The sequence below is a fragment of the Nicotiana sylvestris genome, chromosome 11, assembly GCF_000393655.2.
Source record: "Nicotiana sylvestris chromosome 11, ASM39365v2, whole genome shotgun sequence".
Lineage (NCBI taxonomy): Eukaryota > Viridiplantae > Streptophyta > Magnoliopsida > Solanales > Solanaceae > Nicotiana > Nicotiana sylvestris.
The window spans coordinates 121,911,837-121,934,807 of NC_091067.1; the positions used below are offsets into that span (position 1 = coordinate 121,911,837).

Consider the following 22,971-nt stretch of genomic DNA (forward strand, 5'->3'; position numbering starts at 1 on the left):
CTCATAAGAAGTGGTATGAATTGAGGAATGAAATGTGGTGTTATATCATAATTCAACTGCTTCTAAGTAAGGGTACCAATCCTTTTGAGAATCAGAGTAAAAACACCTAAGGTAGGTCTCCAAACACTTGTTAACAACATCTGTCTGTCCATCAGACTGTGGATGGTATGCTGTAGAAGTGCTAAGTGTGATACCACTCATAGAGAACAGCTCATGCCATACTTTGCTAGTGAATATAGGATTTCTATCACTCACTATGCCTTCTGGCATGGCATGTAATCTGAACACATGCTCCATAAACAACCCGACAATATCAGTAGTAGTGTAAGGGTGAGCCACTCTTATGAAGTGAGCATACTTAGTTAATCTGTCTACCACCACCCATATCCTGTCTTCCCCTTAGCTTTTGGCAACCCTTCAATGAAATCCATGCTTATACTGCTCCAAGCCAGTGAAGGTAGCTTAAGTGGTTGTAACAATCCTAGGTAGGGTACTGTCTCATACTTGTGCCTTTGACAGACGTCACACTTCTTGACAAGTGTTTGACCATCTTCCTTCATTCCCCTCCTGTAAAAGAGAGCATTTATCCTTATATAAGTGTGATCTATGCCAGAATGCCCTCCAGTAGGTGAGTCATACCACATCTTCATAATATCCTTCCTTAATTGCTCATCAGGCCCTACCACTAACTTCCCATTTCTTCTTAACTGATTATGCACAAAAGAGTACCTCTTGGATTTTACTCCTTCCTTCTTGAGATCTTCAATGAGGACCATAAGCTCAGCATCCAATTCCCAGCTCTTCATTATCTGGATTAACAAGTCAGTCTTAATAGTGAAGAGTGTTAAAAGCTTCCAACTCTACCAAGGGCAATCTAGACAAGGCATCTGCCACATTATTCTCCTTTCCCTTTTTGTACTCAATGATAAAGTCATATTGCATTATCTTGGTTATCCATTTCAATTGAGACGCTTTGTGCAACTTCTGCTCAAGAAGGAATTTCAATGCCTTTTAGTCTGTTTTCACTGTGAATGGTCTCCCAATCAAATATTGTGGCCATTTATTTACTGCCACTACCAATGCTAATAATTCCTTATCATAAACTGACAATGTTTGTTGCTGTGGGGATAAGCCTTTGCTCGAGTAAGTTGTTGGTTGACCTTCTCCATCAACACAACCCCTATTCCCACACTACAAGCATCTGTTTCCACAACAAATAATATGGAGAAGTCAGGTAGGATCAAAACTGGTGCAGAGGTTAAAGCCTTCTTCAAGTTGTTAAAGGCTTCAGTAGCTTTGGGAGACCATTTAAAGCTATCATTTCTCAATAAGTCAGTAAGAGGATTGCTAAGGAACCCATACCCTTTGATGAACCTTCTGTAGTACTCTGTTAGCCCTAGGAATCCTCTTAGCTGCTTGAGATTAGCAGGTTCTGGCAACAACTGGACAACTTCTATCTTCTTAGGGTCTGTAGCTACTCCCTCTACAGAGACATAATGCCTCAGGTACTCAACTCTGGTGGCTGTAAATACACACTTGCTTTTCTTAGCAAATAGATGGTGTTGGATCAGTAGTTCAAAAGAGATCCTAAGGTGTTGAACATGCTATTGCAGGTCTTTGCTAAATTACCAAAATATCATAAAAAATACCAAGATAAACTTCCTAATGTGTGCTTAAAATATGTGGTTCATCAGACCTTGAAAGCTAGAGGGTGCATTCGTAAGGCCAAAGGGTATTACTAGATACTCATAGTGTCCAGAATGAGTCTTAAAGGCTGCCTTTTGAACATCTGAGGGTGTCATCCTAATTTGGTAGTAGCCAGCCCTAAAGTCTTTCTTGGAATAGATTCTTGAATCCCCTAACTCATCTAATAGCTCCTCAATAATTGATATAGGAAACTTGTCCTTCACATTTAGCTTGTTCAGGGATCTATAGTCCATACATAGCCTCCAAGAACCATACCAAAACCACAGAAGAAACATATGAGCTAACATCGTACTGACTTATTCCTTGCTATAGATTTCTGATATTATCTTCTTTATCATATCCTTTTGAAGAGGAGAGTATCTGTAGGACTTTGAGTTCACAGGGACGTTATCATATTTTAATGGAATATGATGATCAAACACCCCCTTGAAGGTGGTAAGTATTTTGGTTCCTTAAACAATTCTTGGTATTCTTCCAGTAGTACCTGCACTTCAACTAGTTTTTCCTCTTGGCTAGTATCACGTTCCTCTTCAATAAGTGATCCTAGGCATACTTTGATCATAAATATCTGAACATCATTGGCAGAAATCTTGTTGAGGGCCTTGGCATCTATGGTCTTGAAGGAAGGCTGGATGCGTTGCAAAACAACTTACTTGCCTTGATATACAAATCTCGTGTATAACTTTTCAAAGTTGATTTGGATATCTCCAAGCTTGCACAAACACTGTATGCCCAGCACCACATCACAACTCCCTATGGGAAGCACCAAGAAATCATTCTGAAATATAATGCCTTGCATCAACCACTTAAACCCTTTGCTCCCCTTTATTGATTGGATAATTCTTCTACCTACCACTTATACATATTGAGAATTCATTTGATAAACCTTGCATCCAATCCTTTGAGCTGCCTTTTCATTAATGAAGTTATGTGTAGAGCCACTATCAATGAGTATGTTGATTGGTTGGTGCTCTGTGAAGCCTAGAACCCTTAAGGTCTTGTATCCTCTAGAATCATGCAGGGCTTCTAAGGATATCCCACAACTTTCTATAACCTCCTCTTTCTGCCCTTGATCTTCATTGTTATCTTCAAGTTCTAATTCTTTAGTGACAGCTACACATTCATCCTCAATTTCCAAAGAATATATTTGCCTTTTGTCTTTACATTTATGCCCTGGCACAAACTTTTCATCACAGATAAAACACATGCCTTGGGCTCTCTTCTCTTCCATCTCAGCTGGGGAAAGTCTCATTCTCCTGTTGTTATCAAAGCTGGCAGTAACTGGTCCCCTGCTCCCTGTTATATTCCCTTTGGAAACTCCACTAAATCACGGTCCTGATGCTCCCTTGAAAGCTGAATGTGTTGAAGTATGCCCTTTGATGGCCTTGCTTTAAGCAACAAAGCTTGCCTCTTACAGTCCAGCCAGGTAGTAAGCTTGAGGCAAGCTGCAAGGATTCCCTACTCTTAACAGCATCCCTGAGCTCAGGTTTTAGGTTATTTAAGAAGATACTAATTACATGCTCAGTAGCTAAGTTGATTCTAGTTATAACACTAACAAAGGATCTCTGATAATCCTTCATTAAGCTCGTATGTTTGACATTTATTAGCTCAATCATAGGGTCAGAATACTCAGCCCAAAATCTATCACAAAGTAACCTTAAGTACTCTTTCCAAGTGGGAAGAGGCATCTGCCCGCTACTTCTCATATAGCCCAAATGCCACTGCTGTGCATCCACTTCAAAGTGCATGGATACTAACTTCATTCTCTACTAAATAGTTGTCACGACCCAAAAACCAACTGGTCGTGATGACACCTAACCCAACCCGCTAGGTAAGCCAATCAACATATATCCAATTCCAATAATATAATAAATAATTAAATAGAAGAAATTATCTAAATCTTACACATTCCCCAAGGGGTGGTAGTACAAATCATGAACTTCTAACTTTAGAATTTACAAAGCTGGTATGAAATAAATACATCATATGTTCAAAAAGTACATAAACAGATTTTTATGATCTAAGGCTACCAAGAACAAGAGGCAGCTACAACCGGAATGTAGGTACGTCTTCAATTCCAGCTCTCGTCGAGCACAACAACATTAGTAGCCAACATCTGCACGCAAGATGCAGAAGTATAGTATGAGTACAACTGACCCTATGTACTCAATAAGTAACAAACCTAACCTTAGGTTGAAAGTAGTGATGAGCTGGAACAAAGGTCGGGTCCAACACCAATAGCCAACAGCAGTTCATAACAACGTAAAACAAGTAATGAAAGAAGTAACTCAGAGATAAAATGCTCAGCTTTCTCATAATATCCCGAAAAATAGTTTCCCTTTTCAAGTATATCAGTGAAAACTCAAATCCTTTACCGAAGTCATTGAAAATACAAGTAAGTTTGAAAACTGTAATATTTTCCAAAAATTCTTTCAAAGATGAATAAGATGTTTCATTTTTCTTTCCAGATATCAAGTGTAAAATACCTATCTATGCCCATATGTCAATATGTTTGAGAAGTCGTGAATGACGTGACACCATACAGTATGAAAAAAATGCATCTCTATGCATGTATGTCATATGTGCATGTCAATGCAATGTATCTCAAAGATAAACTCATGTATTCACACTCTCAGAGTACTCAATTTACTGTCTCACACTTTTCACTCATCATGATCAATCATTCAGTACTGTATATTGCCAATCCGGCCCAAAAAAGACCCATCCCGGAATATATACATCAATTGACCATCAGTTACTCAGTACTGAGTAGGGCCAAATCCAGCCCATAGGGAAGATCCATCCCTAGGTATATAAATGCTTCGGACAAGATCCATGTCCCGGGAAGATCAATCCCTTAATATAATCAACCGCGCTCACTGAGGGTTTGTTCAGACTTTGGAGGGGCTTTTTCAGCCCAAACGCTACCATAAATCAGTATAACCGTTGCGGCGTGCAGCCCGATCCCATAAATATCACTCGTAATCAGGCCCTTGGCCTCACTCAGTCATCAATTTCTCTAGTCTCTCGAGCTCACAATGCTATGAAACTAGCCCAAAATGATGATATGATATGTCAATAAATGGTAACAAAGACTAAGATATGATATGCATATGAATGCGTATGACCGAGTATAAAAAGCAATGAAAGTAGATAACTCAACAACAGAAATGACCTTAGTAGGCCCCGATAGGATAAGCATGTAGCCTAGACATGGTTTCTAACATGGATCACAACTCAATAGCTCAAGTATGTAGAAATTTCATGGTTATAGGTAAAATCAGGTAACTATACAGTACCATAGAAATAACGAAATCACAATTCACATAGTGCATGCCCACACGCCTGTCACCTAGCATGTGCACTTCAACACCAATCACATAGCACGTAATTCGGGGTTTCATGCCCTCAGCACCAAGTTTAGAAGAGTTACTTACCTCGAACAAGACAAATCCAATACCCAGTAAGACAAACGATGCTACAAAAATACCATCCCGCGTGTACCGACCTTCGAACGGGTCAAAACTAGCCAAAAGCAACTCAAATACATCAAATAATTCCAAAGGAAACAAACCCAATCAATAAAGGTTGAATCTTTAATTAAAATCTCAAAATCAACCAAAAAGTCAAATTGGGGCTCGCGCCTCGAAACCCGACAAATTTACAAAATCTAATAACTCATTCAATTACGAGTCCAACCATATTAGTTTCACTCAAATCCGACTCCGAATCGATGTTCAAAACTCAAAAATTCACTTTATGAAATTTTAGACAAACCCCCCAAATTTCCCTTTGAAATCATCAATCAAATGCCAAAAATGAAGATGGATTCATAAAATATAACCAAAATCGAGTATAGAATACTTACCCCAATCGATATGGTGAAAATCGCCTCCAAAAATTATCCAAATCCGAGCTCCCCACTCAAAATATGACCAAATGAACAAACCTTTGATATTAAGTATCTTTGCCCAGTTGTTCTGCCTCGTTTCTCGTGCCAACGATCATGACACTCACTTTTGATGCCTCCAATGGATTCCTTATAAAATTTCAGTCAAGTTAGGCTTTCGAATCACTCCATTTGACCTTATAATGAAGGGGATATATTGGTTTCAATATTTGAAAATAGTCATGATTTTTAAATACGAAGTCAGTGGCAATTTCATAATTAATCTGAAAAATCTAGCAACCCAATTATTAGTAAAATGACTATAAACTCCTTATACGATATCTAAATTCGACGATTCTTTTTGCTATGCCTCCGTAATTACGATACGGATCTAATGATTCAATCAAAACAGAAATTGGAGTTCATTTGCTTAATGTGGTACCATTTATGCTTGAAGAAACGACGTCGAAACGTAAGAAAAACGAGTGCACCACAACCCAAACCTATCAGAAACTCACCCGAGCCCCTAGGATCCCATATGAATATACTAAAAAGTCCCATAACATAACACAGACCTACTCGAGGCCTCAAATCATGCATAACAACATCGAAATCATGAAACACACCTCAAATCAAACTTAATGAACTTTTGAACTTTCGACTTCAAAAAATTCGCGCCAAAACATATCAAATCAACTCGGAATGAACTCAAATTTTACACACAAGTCCTAATACATCATACGGAGCTATTCATGCCCCCAATCTACCGAGCAAAGTACAAATGCTCAAAATGACCGGTCAGGTTGTGACAATAGTTACCTCTTCATTAGCAAAAAACTACTCCACCTTGTACAACCAAGTCATCATATCCTCACCATTAAATTTAGGAAATTCTACCTTATGATACTTAGCAAAAGGAATATTAGGTTAGGTAATAGTCGTGTTATAGGGGATGTTTTGTTGGTGACCAGTAGTAGGTGTAGGTTGATAGGGGTGAGGTATAGGAATGTAAGGAACTTGGTAGTACAACGGAGGGGATATATGAGTGGTTTGGGTATAGTAGGCAGGTGGAAACTGAGTGTGTTATGTATAGTAATTACAGAGTGGAGGTATAACCATAGGTGAACCTTAAGTCTTAAACTAATCTTGTTGATAGCTTCTGCTTGAGCTGTTTGGGTTATAAAGAGGCTGAGGTTGCATCAAGGTTGCTCTAAGAGGTTGAATAGGTTGGGAGGGAAAGTTATATGTTTGAAAGGGAGCAAGTTATATTAAAGTGGTTCGTACAGGTAGGTTGTGTAGTGATGAGTTAGGGTTTGAAGGGATCTGTGAGACCTGTGACATAGCAACAGAGTTGGCTCTAATTGGAGCAATAGAGATAAGGTTATTGATAGCGCTGGGGACAACAACATGACTATTGACTCTTCGTGGGCTAGGTGAAACTAATCTCTAAAATCAAAAAGTTTATCATTAGGAGAGTAAAATTTACCTCCACTGTAGGCCACTGATATATCTTTCTCATGTATCTTCACATCGTGTATAACTTCATTAAGTACCTCTCTTAGCTCGCTTAGTGCTTCTTCTTGATTTTTGCAGATCTGCTCTTGAACAGCCTCCAGTTGGCCTTGCCTAGCTGTGAATGTCGACACTTCTATGGATATCTTCTTGAGTTCCTCCATAATTTCATTCATATTAGCAGTCATTGTACCTACAGAGCTAAGATTTGCTTTGATACCACTGATACGAGTTGAGCTAAAATAGCAGAAATCGAAAGAAAAATGGAAAAAGGCGATAAAATAGTAAAATGCAGGAAAGAAAAAAAGGAATGCAAGCTAACTAGGGCATCAAAAATAAGGTTATGTATATTCATAATGAAGAAAAGGATAGCTATTACAATATATAGAAATGAAGACCTAGATTCCTTAGCTGGCAGCGTACAACCTTTGCCATATTCTAACTATTTGGGGCGGACCTAATGTGTGTAAGACACCCAAATTCACGGGGTCAATGTGTAATTACTGCAACTATAACTTAAAATTAAAAGGGGTTTACTTGACTAACTCATAAACTTATTCCTAGCCTTGTCTTCAACTAGCTTAACGGCTAAGTACACCTGTGCAAGCACAAGGTACCATTGTTGTAGCTCTTCCCTTTTAAGATTCATATTATGCAATTTGAATTATAGCTAACTTTGGACCGTAAACATTCCATTAGAAACATGTTGTCTTGAATTAGTTGATAATACTCACTTATTTCTTCTTCGTTTTGTTCTTTCTTTTTTGGGATGAGTTTTGAAAAGAGGCTTTTTCGTATATATACCATGTATGAAACTATATTACCAAATATGTTCATAGTTTGTTTATTACCCTTCATGCTAATAGTATTTCTACCTAATATATATAATGCATTAAATAAGGAATTACTGTATCTTTATGATTCCTTATTTTACGCGCTAAAAAGGGGAATTAAATATTTTCCAGATCTTCCCCAACGCAAATCACGCACATTCCATAATTATCGTCGGCTTCAGTCTGATCTTCCACAACGCAGAACAAGATTTTTCATACTCTATTTTTGCGATACACTTTGTTTCCAGAAATTCTCTTTACATCTCTCACTATTTCTCAATCGCAAATTTCAGTAATACAAAGCAAATGAAAATAGAGCATCAATTCCACCATTGACAGTCATTAAAAAGCTTGAAAGCTTTGAATTCAAATTTGGATTTTCAAAAATCATTATTTGTTTAGATTGGGTGTTGTTGAAAATAATCGAGAATATGGTTTGGAGTTTATATCTCAATTTTGAGGGGTTTTGGTGAAGATTAGACTTGGTTTTGACTGAATTTCAGATTGAAACTCGAAGAAGAAGAAGAAGAAGAAGAAGAAGAAGAAGAAGAAGAAGAAGAAGAAGAAGACATATTGCAGAAATTGTAGAAAAATTGTAGACTGTTGTTTATTTATTTATCTTTTATTCATTTACCTATTGTATGAAAGTTGAACAACATTGTATAAAAATTGTATTAAAGTGGATGATTTAGTACTGTTTTGGACAAAAAAATGTATAAAAAATGTGAAACATACATTTCAGGGGAAGCATGTCGATTCCAAATATGTACCCAGTTTGTAGATATTTTGTAGATAAATTGTAGATTATTTGTATTCTGATTGTAGATGCTTTATTTTCTGTTTTCACAAATAAAAACGGCTAAAACTTCTACAAATATTCTGAAAAAGTGCAATTATGTCAAAAATCCCAATTAAACTACAATCGAATGGGAATTGGGATATTAAAATTCAATATACCCAGTTTGTAGATATTTTGTAGATAAATTGTAGATTATTTGTATTCTGATTGTAGATGCATTATTTTCTGTTTTTACAAATCCAAAACGACTAAAACTTTTACAAAATCTTCTCCAAAAAATGCAATTATGTCGAAAATACCAATTAAGCTATAATTGAATGGGATTGGGATATTAAAATTCAATGTACCCAGTTTGTAGATATTTTGTAGATAAATTGTAGATTATTTGTATTCTGATTGTAGATGCTTTGTTTTCTATTTTCACAAATCAAAAACGACTAAAACTTCTACAAATCTTCTGCAAAAACGCAATTATGTCGAAAAGTCTAATTATGCTACAATTGAAATGTGAATTGGAATATTAAAATTTAATGTACCCAGTTTGTAGATATTTTGTAGATAAATTGTAGATTATTTGTATTCTGATTGTAGATGCATTGTTTCATGTTTTCACAAATCCAAAACGACTAAAACTTCTACAAAATCTTCTGCAAAAAAATGCAATTATGTCGAAAACGCAATTATGTTTTGTGGTCATAGATTAAATTAAAAAAATGGAAACAAGGAGCTCTTCAGATCTTGACTAGCCAATTAAGTCAATTGGTTTGCATGAAATAGAAGTACATACTAATAGTTACTCTGCAGTAAAAGACATTGCAATTTATGAGATTGGACGAATCTTTATGATTTAAGAAGAATAAATATTGAAATAACACATGGAGCTAAGTTAAAACCTGTGACAACTTGTACATATAATGTGCAAAAATATCCAACGAAAAGAAGAGTGTCCAGCTACTAGAAGTCTGGGAACAACAGATTTTGCAGATCTGAATGAATTTAACTAAAACATCCTTCAACTCCAACCCGAAAGAATTGCGTTTTGGATATTCTACACAACTGAAACGTAAAGCAATGTTCATTCTGGAAGACCAGGAATCAATTTCTGAACTGATAAGCTACATAGATTTCAAAGAACTGAACGCCTAGTGAACAGTTCTAATTTTAGTATTAACAGACCATGTTACAAGTTAAATATGTAGAAGTGTTGGTGTCAAATATTCCCCTGGTATCTGAACCAAAAACATATGAAGGAAAAAAGAGGGCATGAAGAAAAGAAATCCCTCACTAAAACGTGGGTGAGGGTGAGGGTTTGGGAGAGAGAAATGTGGGAGGGGTCGGATATACAGTACCTTGAATTAAGGAGGGATATACGTTGCATTAATTGTACCCTTAAAATACACTATGGTATAGAATTTATAATTTGGTATACTAAATATAATTATATCAAACCTTAAATATTGAGGGTAATAAGGTTTGCTATATGGTATAGGAATGTAAAAATACATTTTGAAAAACTCCTAATACATGTTTTTTATAAGTAGGATTCATTAAAGAGAAGAAGATAAGGTTCTTTAAATCATAAACATTATCAATGTGGCCCCCATGTTAAATATGTCCTTTCAAATATAACCCTTTTTCTTCTTCTTTTTTTTTTTTCTCTTTTAAATTTTTTATTTTGAACTTCCCAGGTGATGTGTCTTTCTTTTTGGCAAAGGCCCTCCATCATGTTCAGTCACACCATATTTTAACTAAGTTAAAAAGTTTCAGGTAAGTATAGCATCAAAACCTGTATTACATATATTTCAAAACCATAGTTAAGAATATTGTAAAAAGTAACCAAAAAACGTCTATTAAATGGAAAATAAAACTAACTGGAAAAAATCAAATATTTTTCAGTTATCTTATTCTGACATTTTTCATATTCTTTTGTCTTTCTCTTTTATAGGGTAAATCGAAAATTTCACTCATTATTAATGAATAATGATTAAATATTGAGAGGCTCTATAATTCAAGAATTATAATAAAAAGACAAGAAGAAGGTAGTCTTTCGTAATATCAAGGTGCAATACTTTTTATTACTACTAGCTATGTTTGATGCCCATGCCCCGCGCACAATATGAACCCAACATGTGACTCAAAATAATTTTTACATATTAAGATTAACATCTCACTGAGATGAAAAAAGTATTATGGATTTAGTGATGTTGAATGTTATTGGAAACTACAGTGTTTTGGGTCAATTGCAATCAGAAAGTAACAAATGTAAAATGTAAATTTCTTGCAAGATGGATAGTGATGTTGAACATTATTGGAAACATTATTCTTTTCTCTTTTTCTTTTTTATGTCCTCCTACATTTTAGAAAATTTTCTTATTGCTTTTCTGAAACAATTACCTATATTTTTTTTTTACCCTCTTTAATTGATAGTTGACTCAATCATGCTCATAAGTTACGAAGTGAAAGGGACTAAATGAACACCGGGGGGGAGGGGGGGGGAGAAGAACTTACTAGCAAAATCCAATGTAACAATTGCTATTGCTGCCATTCTTTCTTCAAAGCAAGTTGCAAAAATGCTCTTAAGAATAGCTCTTTGCTTGCATTTTCTTACATCTTTTTTGGATGGTTGTATCCATTGGATTGTTCATATTGTATGATTATCCCAAAACAATGTTTGTGTTGGTGAAAATATAATTATAGTTAAAAAAATAAAAAAAAAAAAAAATATCTTCAGACTGAAGTGCGGATATCTCGCTCTCTTTAAGAAGATTTAAGCTCACTGCAGCAAATTTTTCATTTATACAACAATAATCCTCTTGACTTGTCTCCCCAGGATGCAATAGCCTAATCATGCCGTATGACTCAAACAAACTCTGGACAAGTTGTTGAGTCCAAATCTCCACTCAAATGAACACCTTCCTTCAACAAATGTAAAACTCTCTTTTTTTTTTTTACAACTTTAACCTCACTTTGTTGAACACTCTACAATTTTTTTTACACACCACATTATGGAAGAAAGCCTCATATTTATAGGTGTAGAAATTCTTTCTTGGATTAAATTGGAAGAAAATGAGTAATAAGTTATGAAATCATGGAGAATATTAGATAATGGATAAATTAAAGTGTAACCAGTGGTAGAACATGGGAGAGTAGTTACAAAATAGTTATGGCCATTTTCTACATCATGGAGTAGTGTAGAGTGGTAGCTATTTTCAAGATAATGGGGTAATTAATAAGGGATCATGGCATATTTTATTTTAATAATAAAATATTAATATTCTAACATTCCCTACAACAACAACAACATACCCAGTCTTATCCCATACCATGGGATCTGGGAATGGTAGTGTGTATGCAGACCTTACCACTACCTCGTGAGGATAGAGAGGCTGTTTCCAATAGATCCTCGGTTCAGGAAAGCATAAGCACCACATTAATAAAAATATGGACAAGAATGGACAATCCCAAAAAGTCATATAAAAGCATAATAAAAACAACAAGACAGTAAGGTGATCAACAATGAAAGAAAACAACAGTTAGTCATAAAAACCTACTACCAACAGAAAGCGAGACTGCGTGCCAATACTACTGTTATGAACACTCTAGACTACCTATTCTACTACCTTAATCCTCGACCTCCATACCTTCCTATCAAGGGTCATGTCCTCGGTCAGCTGAAGCTGCGCCGTGTCTTGGCTAATCACCTTTACCCACCTCTTCTTTGGCCTACCTCTACCTCTCTGTAGGCCCTCCAACGGAAACCTCTCACACCTCCTCACCGGGGCGTCTGTGATCCTCCTCCTCACATGACCAAACCACCTAAGACGCGTTTCCCGCATCTTGTCCTCAACATGGGCCACACCCATCTTGTCGCGAGTAACCTCATTTCTAATCCTATCTAACCTGGTGTGCCCACACATCCATCTCAACATCATTATCTCTGCTACTTTCATCTTCTGTATATGAGCGATCTTGACTGGCCAACACTCAGTCCCATACAACATCGTCGGCCTGACCACCACTCTATAGAACTTACCCTTAAGTTTTGGTGGCACCTTCTTGTCATACAAAACACCGGAAGCGAGTCTCCATTTCATCCATCTCACCCCAATATGATGTGTAACATCCTCATCAATCTCCCCACCCCCCTGAATAATATACCTAAAGTATTTAACCCTCTCCTATGGATGACCTGCGAGTCCAACCTCACCTCTCCTTCCCTTCTTTGAGTCTCGCCACTAAACTTACACTCCAAGTATTCTATCTTGGTCCTGCTCAACTTGAAACCTTTAGATTCCAGGGTCTGCCTCAATCAATACAATATCATCTGCAAATACCATGCACCATGACACCTCCCCTTGGATGCGGTGCGTCAGTACGTCCATCACCAGAGAAAACAAAAAAGGGCTGAGTACCGACCCCTGATGCAACCCCATTATAACCGGATAATGGTACGAGTCCCCACCTACCATCCTCACTCGGGTATTTACTCCATCATACATGTCCTTAATCAACCTAACATTGACAACAAGTACACCTCTAGCCTCCAAACATCTCCACAAAACCTTACTCGTAACTTTACTGTACGTCTTTTCTAAATCGATGAACACCATATGCAAGTCCTTCTTTCTCTCCCTATACTGCTCCATCAATCTCCTAACAAGGTAGATGGCTTCTGTAGTCGTACGCCCCAGCATAAACCCAAATTGGTTCGAAAATAGATACATTTCTCCTCACTCTTAGCTCTACCACTCTCTCCCAGACTTTCATAGTATGGCTAAACAGCTTGATACCCTGATAGTTCTTGCAATTTTGGATATTATCCTTGTTCTTGTATATTGGAACGATCGTGCTCCATATTCACTCTTTGGGCATCTTCTTCATTCTAAAAATGATATTAAATAACCTAGTAAGCCACTCCAAACCTGCCTTGCCCGCACTTTTCCAAAACTCCACCGGGATTTCATCTGGCCCGGTCGCTTTGCCCCTGCTCATCTTAGTAGCTCCCTTAACTTCATCAACTTTAATCCGCCTGAAATACCCAAAGTAACAAAGACCCCCTCACTTGTTCTAACATTCTCTCACTTATTTTAATATTAAAATAGGAGAGTTTACCAGTTGAAGGGAGACTATCATGTATAATGAAGGTGTGCTCTGCATTGAACCTCCATTTATTAAAGCAGTAGTTTTTACTTTAGAGTCTTAGTCGTTTCAGACTTGAACTATGGCTGCTTAAGAGGAATAAAGCATCACCGTTTACACATAATAATCAAGGTATTGAATGAGCTTTATTAGTTAGCATATTACGTCCATGTGTTGTCCCGTTTTTTTTAGTATAAGCCTAATTACCATAGGAAGCGGCTTACTTCCGCACTCATATAGGTAAAATCTGTCAAGGGTGTTCATGTAACTCTAATGCCCTACTCATACGAGCTGCAGATATTCATTAAGGGGTCGTTTGGTAGGGTGCATAAGAATAATGCTAAATAGGGTGTATTAGTAATGCTGGTATTAGTTATGCTTGCATTAGTTATGCTGGTATTAGTTATGCTGACATATTTCTTATCCGTTATTTGGTTTGATGTATTAAAGCATTGCACAATTTCTAAAATAATTGTTTGTTTACAAAAATGCCCTCAAACTAGTTCACACTCTAACTTTTTAAAAGAAACATATGTTGAGAAATATTTTTATATGAAACAATTTACAAAAATTATTTGATTTGTCTACCTATATTGTGAAATAAAATTAAATATTTATTTATAAAAAAGAAAATATGCTAAGCATTTATTTAGTTACTAGGGATATAATTTTATTTCTCATTATTTGGATTATTTTGAACTTGCATTAATATACTAACTAGCATATTTTAATCAAACACAAATTTTGAAGGACAATTTTATCTTTAACTAAGCTAATGCATGCATTAAAACTCATTGCATTGCTAATACCATTATTTTCTATGCATTAGTTATGCATAGGATAATACCAAAAGGATGCATAACTAATGCTTGCAAAACTAATGCATAAGTTCAAAATGTGTATCAAATAATGTATTATTAATACACAAAGCTAATGCATGCATTATTTCATCTAATGCATCCTACCAAACGACCCCTAAGAGTTAATATAACTCAACCTCGCAAATCATTACATGATAAATGTACTTAAATCATGGGGAGGGAATATAAAGTAAATATAATAGTGCATTTCACAACAAGTCATCGTATGATTTGTTTTTCCCATTGAACCTGATTATAGGATCTCTAGTCCCTAGGTTGGGTTTTCTCATATATGACTTATGAGTTTATGGGCTTCAATCACATCCCCTCGATATGCCCAGACCCTTTATCTTATCAAGGCCTTGGTTAGTGTATCTGCAAGATTATCACATAATTAATATTAATAGTACTACTTGTCAAATATCTCACAATATAGTTTTTTCTCCTTATAGGTCTGAATTTACCATTGCAATAACAGTTTTGTACCCTACCTGTAACGACCTGACAAGTCGTTTTGAGCTTTTGCACTTCGCTCGCTAGTTTGCGGGCATGGATAGCCCCATGTGATGTATTATGACTTATGTAAATCGTTGGTTTTGGTTTTCAGGATAATCGAAATGAATTTGGAAGGACAGTTCTCAGTTTGAAGCTTAAAGATTGAAAGGTTTGACCGAGTTTTGACTTTTTAGTATATGATCTCAGATTGGAATTTTTATGATTTGGAGCGTGATCGGAATGTATTTTGGAAGTCTGGAGTAGATTTAGGCTTGAATTGGCGAAATTGAAATTTTGGCGTTTTCCGGCTGATATGTGAGATTTTGATATAGGGGTCGGAATGGAATTTCGGAAGTTGGAGTAGGTCTGTTGTGTCATTTGTGATGTGTGTGCGAAATTTCAGGTCATTCGGACGAGGTTTGATAGACTTTTTGATCGAATTCGGAATTCAGAAGTTTTGGAATTCTTAGGCTTGAATCCGAGGGTGATTCGATTTTTTGATGTTGTTTTGAGCATTCCGAAGGTTGGAACAAATTTGAATGATGTTATGGGATGTGTTGGCATGTTTGGTTGAGGTCCTAAGGGCCTCAGGTGAGTTTCAGGGTGGTTTTAGACCATTTCTAGGTGATTTCTAGTTGTTGGTTTTTGGCTTCAGGGGTGTACAGTGCGTTATCATAGATCTGATCGCGTTAGCATAAAGAAAATTTGGAAAAATGGAGTTGTGCTATGCGATCGTGTAAGTCTTACCGCGATCGCATAAAGTAAAATCTCTGCTGCACTAAGCCGACTTTGGAAGCTTATATCTCACAATCTATAACTAATTTGAAGATGATCCAAAAATAACAAATGTAGCCCTTGATGTCTAATTTTCAGAAAGTTAAACCAATTGTAATTTGTAGTTTTGTACAAAATGTTATGACCATTATACTAGAGGCTATCTAGAAGAGTTGGAGAAGGCTATTGAAAAAATTTATTCTACTCGATCGCGGGGAAATGGCCGCGATCGCATAGGGTAAAAGAAGGTCTGAAAAATTTTGTGCTCCGTTATCGCATTAATTTGTCTGCGATAGTATAGGGTAAATGCCTGGGTCGATTATAAAGTACTCTATTTCGAGGATTTCGGCAATTTTTGCATTTTTGAAGCTATAGAGCTCGGATTGAGGCGATTTTTGAAGGGATTTTCAAAGGATTGATTGGGGTAAGTGTTCTTCACTCAAATTTGGTTAAATCTCATGATTATATCTTGATTCTTATCATTTAATTTGGGAATTTGGGGTGAAAATTGGGAAAAATGGAAGAAGGTTTGGAGAATTGATTTTAGGGATTTGGATGGCCATTTGATGTCGGATTTTGGTGAATTTGATATGGGTAGACTCGTGAGAGAATGAGTTTTCCATTTTTATGAGTTTCATCGAATTTCTAGATGTTGGCCCGGGGGCCGGGTTTGGCCATTTTCGGTATTTTTTTGTATAAATTGGTTATTTTCGAGTGGGCTTTATCCCCCTTAGCATATTTTGATGGTATGAATATGCTTTTTGCTAGATTTGGAGCATTCGGAAGTCGAGTCGAGAGGCAAAGACATCGCAGAATAGAGTTTGGACCGTATTGAGGTAAGTTATGATTGTAAATGTTTGTCCTGAGTCTATAGAACCCCGGGTTTCACATCATAATGCTACTTTGAGGTGACACACACGCTAGATGACGAGCGTGAGGTCGTGCACCGTTGGAGATTGTGACTTAGTCCATCCCGTATGACTATTAAGTCGTGTATTTGATTGAAAATTGTTTGATATCATTGTGTTTTGGAAATTATTACCATGTTTTGGGTTGAATGCCATAATTGGGCTTCGTGCCAACTGTTTTGGACCCTTAGGGGATTTTTACTACTATTCCTCATTGTTTTGACTTTATATTTGTACTAAGTCATGTTGTATCTACAGTTTTCATAACTCAGTCATATTTACTCCATTTTGATATTTTAAATGATATTTTGGGTTGATCATCATGTTTTACTGCTACCCGAGTGGCATGAGAGGTTTCTGACTAAGTGAGGCCGAGGGCCTGTGTAATAAGGATATTATGGGATCGGACTGCGCGCCGCAGTAGTGTGGTGTTGATTTATGATTATGAAACCGTGGGCCTAATTTGTTACGCTACAAGGTGGCTTGATATAAGGCCGAAAGCCTGTTTGATATTGCGTTTGGGTCGTAAGGGGCCCCTCTCGGAGTCGGTACACCCCTAGTGAGCGCGGGTACCCTGAGTGAGTGATATATTGATTATGCCATGAGATGGCTTGTTATTGCTCTTAGGCCATAAGGAGCCCCTCCCGGAGTCTGTACACCCCAATGAGCCCGAGTACCTAATGTGAGTGATATGATGTAGCCCGAGAGGTCGTTATTGTTTTATATTGTTGCCCGAGGGGCTGTTCTTGATTCATATCATGCCCGAGGGGCTGGTTTTGTTGAGATTATGCCCGAGGGGCGGTTTATGGTACATGTTTTGCTCGAGGGGCTGTTTACGTTTCTATCATTTATACTCACTATTTTATCACTCGTTTGAAAACATTGAAAGTTGTTTTAAAAAGGGTTTTACTGAAACTGAGCTTGATTTACGAGGTAAATAATTTTTGTGCACTGATTTGGAAATGATCTACATTTGTTGTAGTGTTATGACGTGGTTTACATGTTTTCTTACTACTCAGTTTTCATTCACTTTTATTATTTACTGAGTTGGTGTACTCACATTACTCCCTACACCTTGTGTTCAGATTCAGGTAATTTTGAACCCGGTAGCAGGTGTTAATTGCTTAGTGGCAGAGTCATTAGAGTTAGCAAGGTAGTTGTCCGACGTTCGCAGCACTGCTTTCCTCCCTCTTTTCTTTCTTAAACTGTATTTAGTACATTTTTGGACTCTTTGTTGTATTCATACCTTAGTAGATGCTCGTGACTTGTGACACTATGATGTCGGGCTCTTGTATATGATTTTGCACTGTTCATTTAGATTTATATTATTAGATAATTGATTAATTAAAGGCTTAAAATGATTGTATTGATTAAATAGTTAATTCGGGAGTTGTGTCGGCTGACCTAGTTTAACGATAGGCGCCATGACGGCTAGGTTGGTTTTAGGGTCATGACAAGTTGGTATCAGAGCCTAGGTTACATAGGTCTCACGAGTCATGAGCAGGTTTAGTAGAGTCTCGTGGATCGGTACGGAGACATCTGTACTTATTCTCGGGAGGCTGCAGAACCTTTAGGAAAAACTTCACATTCTTGAATTTCTATCGTGCGTCCTTGATTCAGCTTGAAATGTAACTCCTTGAATTCCTTCCACGCATTTGTCTGCGCGCATGAGTGCTCAGTATCAGATATGCATCGATGGCTTGTGATTCCCTGATCGAGGGGCGAGATATGATCTTTGTGTGTTGATGTTGGGCCAGTTTGGAGGACTTGAGGCCGAGTTTTGCCTATAGCTTGAGCACTGAGGTGTTGATTGTGTGAGCACGTGCTTTTGGATTTGTATGTCCGATAGTGTCCCTATTAGTGGAGTGATGACTGGATAGCTATGTGCTGAGTATGATATGACTGCGAGATGTGTACATATGATTTGAATGAGACAAGAAGAGTTTGCTTGGGGGTAGTAAGAACTATCATGTTCTTGATTTCCATCATGATTTGATGTATAGCCCGAGTTGTAGGCAGGTTGAAGGACCTTTTCATGTTGCCTAGTTGGGAAGTGAAGTAAATTTCACGTTGTGATATGAGTTCAGACTTAGGAAGATTAAGTGATTGCGTAATGTTTATGCCGGTGGAAGGATATAAAGAGATGTTAGTTTGAGGCGAAGCAGGTGGGTTATCTCCTGCGGATTGTTCTGAAGTTTGCGTGATCCTTTATGTCGTTTATTGGAAGATCTCTATTACCAGTGGAAGATATGTGTTGTAATTTGAATTTGCGTTGCTTATGAGAGTGGGCTTGACTGTTACGAGGGTGAATGCGAGATTTGTAGAAGATTTAAAGTATTAGATGGTCTGTGTTTCACGAGCTTATGAAGGATTGCGTTTAATCTCACTATGGTATTATGACAGTAATAGAGTATATATATTATGAGTTATTGTGTGCTTTGATCTGTGACTTTGAGCCAATTGGGGTAATCTGCTATTGATTAGTTGATTGCACGGTTATGTGCTATATTGGTTCCAGTTTGAGGCATACTAGTGAACCAGTTATGGCCCACGGAGGTTGAGATCAAGGATAGCTCGAGTAAAGGAAATTTCAATAAAGTTTATGTTATGTTTTATGGGTGTATGAGAATCACGGAATGTCTTGAGTTATTATTGGTAAAGGATGTATGATGCATAGAACATGGAGTTGCTTGGTTGCATTAAGGTGAGGTTACATTCTGCGGTGTCAGAATGCTAATGAAGCATAGGTCGTCCGGTCTGTTTGATCGGTCTAATTGCGGTTTGAGTAGAGTGGATGACTCTCGATAATGGTTCTAATGGGTTCAAGATTTTACATGTAATAATTGGAGATTTTTAGGTTGTATATTTGGATAGAAATTGAGGTTTGCATTGGAGGGTGTCAAAACTCGTGGTGTTTCTATATCATTATGGGATTCTATATATCAGTATCAGAAAGGTGAGGGTAATGGCTTTGGGGTTCGCAGGGAGTCACTTCAGGGTAGGTATCTTGGAATGTGGTGCATTTGGGAATATTTAAGAGAGTATTCAGCGGCTTATAAGCCTTAGATGGTGTGGTTTTATGCTTGGGTCTCGTGTGGTGAGTCTGGGTTGGGGAATTGTGGTGTTATAGCAAGAAGAAGTATCAAGTTGTAGGTAAATCAGAAGGAACTTGGATAGATGTGATAGCTTGGTAGTAAGCTGGATCGGCATGGTAAGGATATGATTAGTTCTTTGGATGCTTACGAGGTAATAAGTTTCTATAGGTGTTTCATGGCAATGCTCTTGGGTTTTAGTGGCCTGTGTAGCTTGGTCGAGTTAGAAGGATTTAGTCTTGACGGTTTGGCTTTGTGCAAATGGAAGTCGGAAAGTTTTTAATGGTTTCTACTACGGTTAGAGATGTATATTTTCTTCGGGCGTGAGAAACATGTGATGTATAGTGATTTTCTTCTAGATGGGATCAAATGGAAAGTTCTTGGCTAGTTGAGTACATAGCTGCTTGTGGCTCAGTAAGGATTATGGGGTTCTGATATTTATTATATGATGGAATGGTATATACGATATGTTGTGTAGGGTTGAAATTTGTATATATAAGGTCACGATTCAGGTTTGAAAGGAAGGTCACAAATTCTTAGGTAGCATGGACAGTTTCAGATGACTAGATAAATGAGATCACTGATTGGTGTGGCTTGATGAGGGTATACATTTTAGAAAGGGCGAGTTGTTTGAGTTGAGGATACTTCATTAGTATTGCGACACTTTCTTGTTAGATCGACTGCTGATATTCGAGTTTGCTTGGTAGCATAGAAGAATTATAGGAGTACCTCTTGTGGAATGATTGAGTATTAAAGGTGTGTTGTATATTCGGAGGGTAGAGTTGGGATCAGATATGGTTATTCGCGTGCTGTATAGATTTGGAGACTGGGAGTCCTCATAAACAGGTTAGGTCGTGGTTGTGGACCATGTATATCAGTCTTGTGTGGTAACTATTAGAGGTTTGGAGACCTGAGTGGATCCTTGTTGCTTAGTATGCTAGATTTTGGTGTGATATTTGGTATGGACTGGTTGTCTCCGTGTCGTGTTATTCTGGGTTGTTGTGCTAGGACGGCGAAGTTGGCTATGCCGGGAATCCCACGGATTGAGTGGCAAGGTTCGACAGATTATGTTCCCAGTAGGATGGTTTCATTTTTGAAGACCCAACGGATGGCTGGGAAGGGTTGTCTTTCTTATTTGGCTTTCGTGATGGATGTCAGTGCAGAGACTCCTACCATTGATTCAGTTTCGATAGTGAGGGATTTTTCGATTGTGTTTCCTGTTGCCGGGCATGTCACCGGACATGGTTGTTGATTTCGGTATTGATTTGGTGTCGGGCACCATATCGTATGGCACCGGCGGAGTTAAAGGAGTTGAAGGAGCAGCTTCAGGAACTCCTTGATAAGGGGTTCATTGGTAGACCAATAGGGATGTGTGTTCTACATCGAGTCGGCTTGGTTGACTCCGAGTTATATTATTGAGGGATGTGTTGATTCGATTGTTATTGAGCTTATTAGTGATCCGTGGAGATCTATGAGTTACCTTTCCGTGTTGCGAGGCATTAGGATTTGTTGGTTATAGGCACATGCAATGCGATTTTATTGGGGTCTCTTAGTGGGATTCGAACAAGAAGAGTATTGGGTATTGCTCATCGGATGGTGTATCGGTTGTGTCCTTTCGGGTTTGTGTAATGTTATGTCAATTGCTTTGCCGTATTTATGATGATTTGTTTTGGTTCTATACATCAGATTGCGCGTGGTTGTCGATTTTGAGCATATTGACTTGAGGTGTTTCATGTGGACCAACGTTTGGATAGGGTCACGCATTGCATCGAAGTTATGTGGAGGTATGACCCTTTGGGTGAGATTCATGTGTTCTTTTCCTACGACGTGTGATGGGTTCTCAGCATTTTGTTGTGGTGGTAATGGTGAGCTTGCAGTACAACTCTTTCATTCGAGTCATTTTCACGATTTGAGTACGTTCGAATTGTTGCTTATTGGTGCACGGATTGTACGAGTTGTGGCTTCAGATTATATTGATGTGTCATGTCACCAGAGTAGTTGTGTTGGATTAGATGAGTTCATTGGGATCTAGAATGAATACAAACTGATTCGATTCCAGCATGTTGGAAGGATAATATCGATGTTCGGCTCAGAAATTTGCTATGGTCCTTGCCAAAGGAAAAGTGGCTTCACGAATGGTTGATTCGAGGAATTATTATGACTTTATACGTGTTTCATTTATCATTGGCAGTATACGGAAGTGTTGGAATGAGGCTTTATTTTATAAGAGGTTTATTATCGGTATTCTGTTGTTCTAAGTAACTGTTATGATCAGAAGTTATCGCTACGAGAGTTTAAGCTATGTGGTATATCATGTAATTGCATCTGAGGCTGCAGGTATGATTTGTTACAGCTGGTTCGGGCTTATTCAGAGTATAGATGTGAGATTCTGATCTTGTAGATGATTTCAGAAGTGAAAATGTGATTCTAAGGTTTATCGGCTAGGTTGGATTGCGAAATTTCAGTTACATTGTGTTATCGGACCTTTATGAGATAGGGTGACGTGGGGTCACCCCGGGTATGTGCATGGTAAGGTTTCGCAGCGATTTGATGGTTTTCGGAACAACTCTAGGCACGTTCGAGGACGAACGTATGTTTAAGTTGGGGAGGATGTAACAACACGACCGATCATTTTGAGCTTTTGCACTTCACTTGCCAGTTTGTGGGCATGACTAGCCCCGTGCGATGTATTATGACTTATGTAAATTGTTGGTTTTGGTTTTCAGGATAATCGGAATGAATTTGGAAGAACAGTTCTCAGTTTGAAGCTTAAAGCTTGAAAAGTTTGACCGAGTTTTGACTTTTTAGTATATGATCTCGGATTGAAATTTTTATGATTTGGTTAGCTCCGTTAGGTGATTTGGGACCTAGGAGCGTGATCGGAATGTGTTTTGGAGGTCCGAAGTAAATTTAGGCTTGAATTGGCGAAATTAGAATTTTGACGTTTTCCGGTTGATATGTGA

The 22,971-nt window shown here is 37.6% G+C and overlaps 1 protein-coding gene across 1 annotated transcript; it reads right to left on the minus strand.

The window, feature by feature from the left end:
- Nucleotides 1-371: 371 nt before the first annotated feature.
- Nucleotides 372-3,455, minus strand: LOC138881585 (uncharacterized). Its single transcript, XM_070161821.1, has 6 exons — nt 3,116-3,455; nt 2,594-3,003; nt 2,192-2,335; nt 1,697-1,904; nt 1,161-1,522; nt 372-809 (listed from the first exon to the last, which is right to left on the minus strand). Exons 1-6 carry the CDS (start codon nt 3,453-3,455, stop codon nt 372-374), a joined length of 1,902 nt encoding a protein of 633 aa, XP_070017922.1.
- Between the last annotated feature and the right edge of the window lie 19,516 nt (nt 3,456-22,971).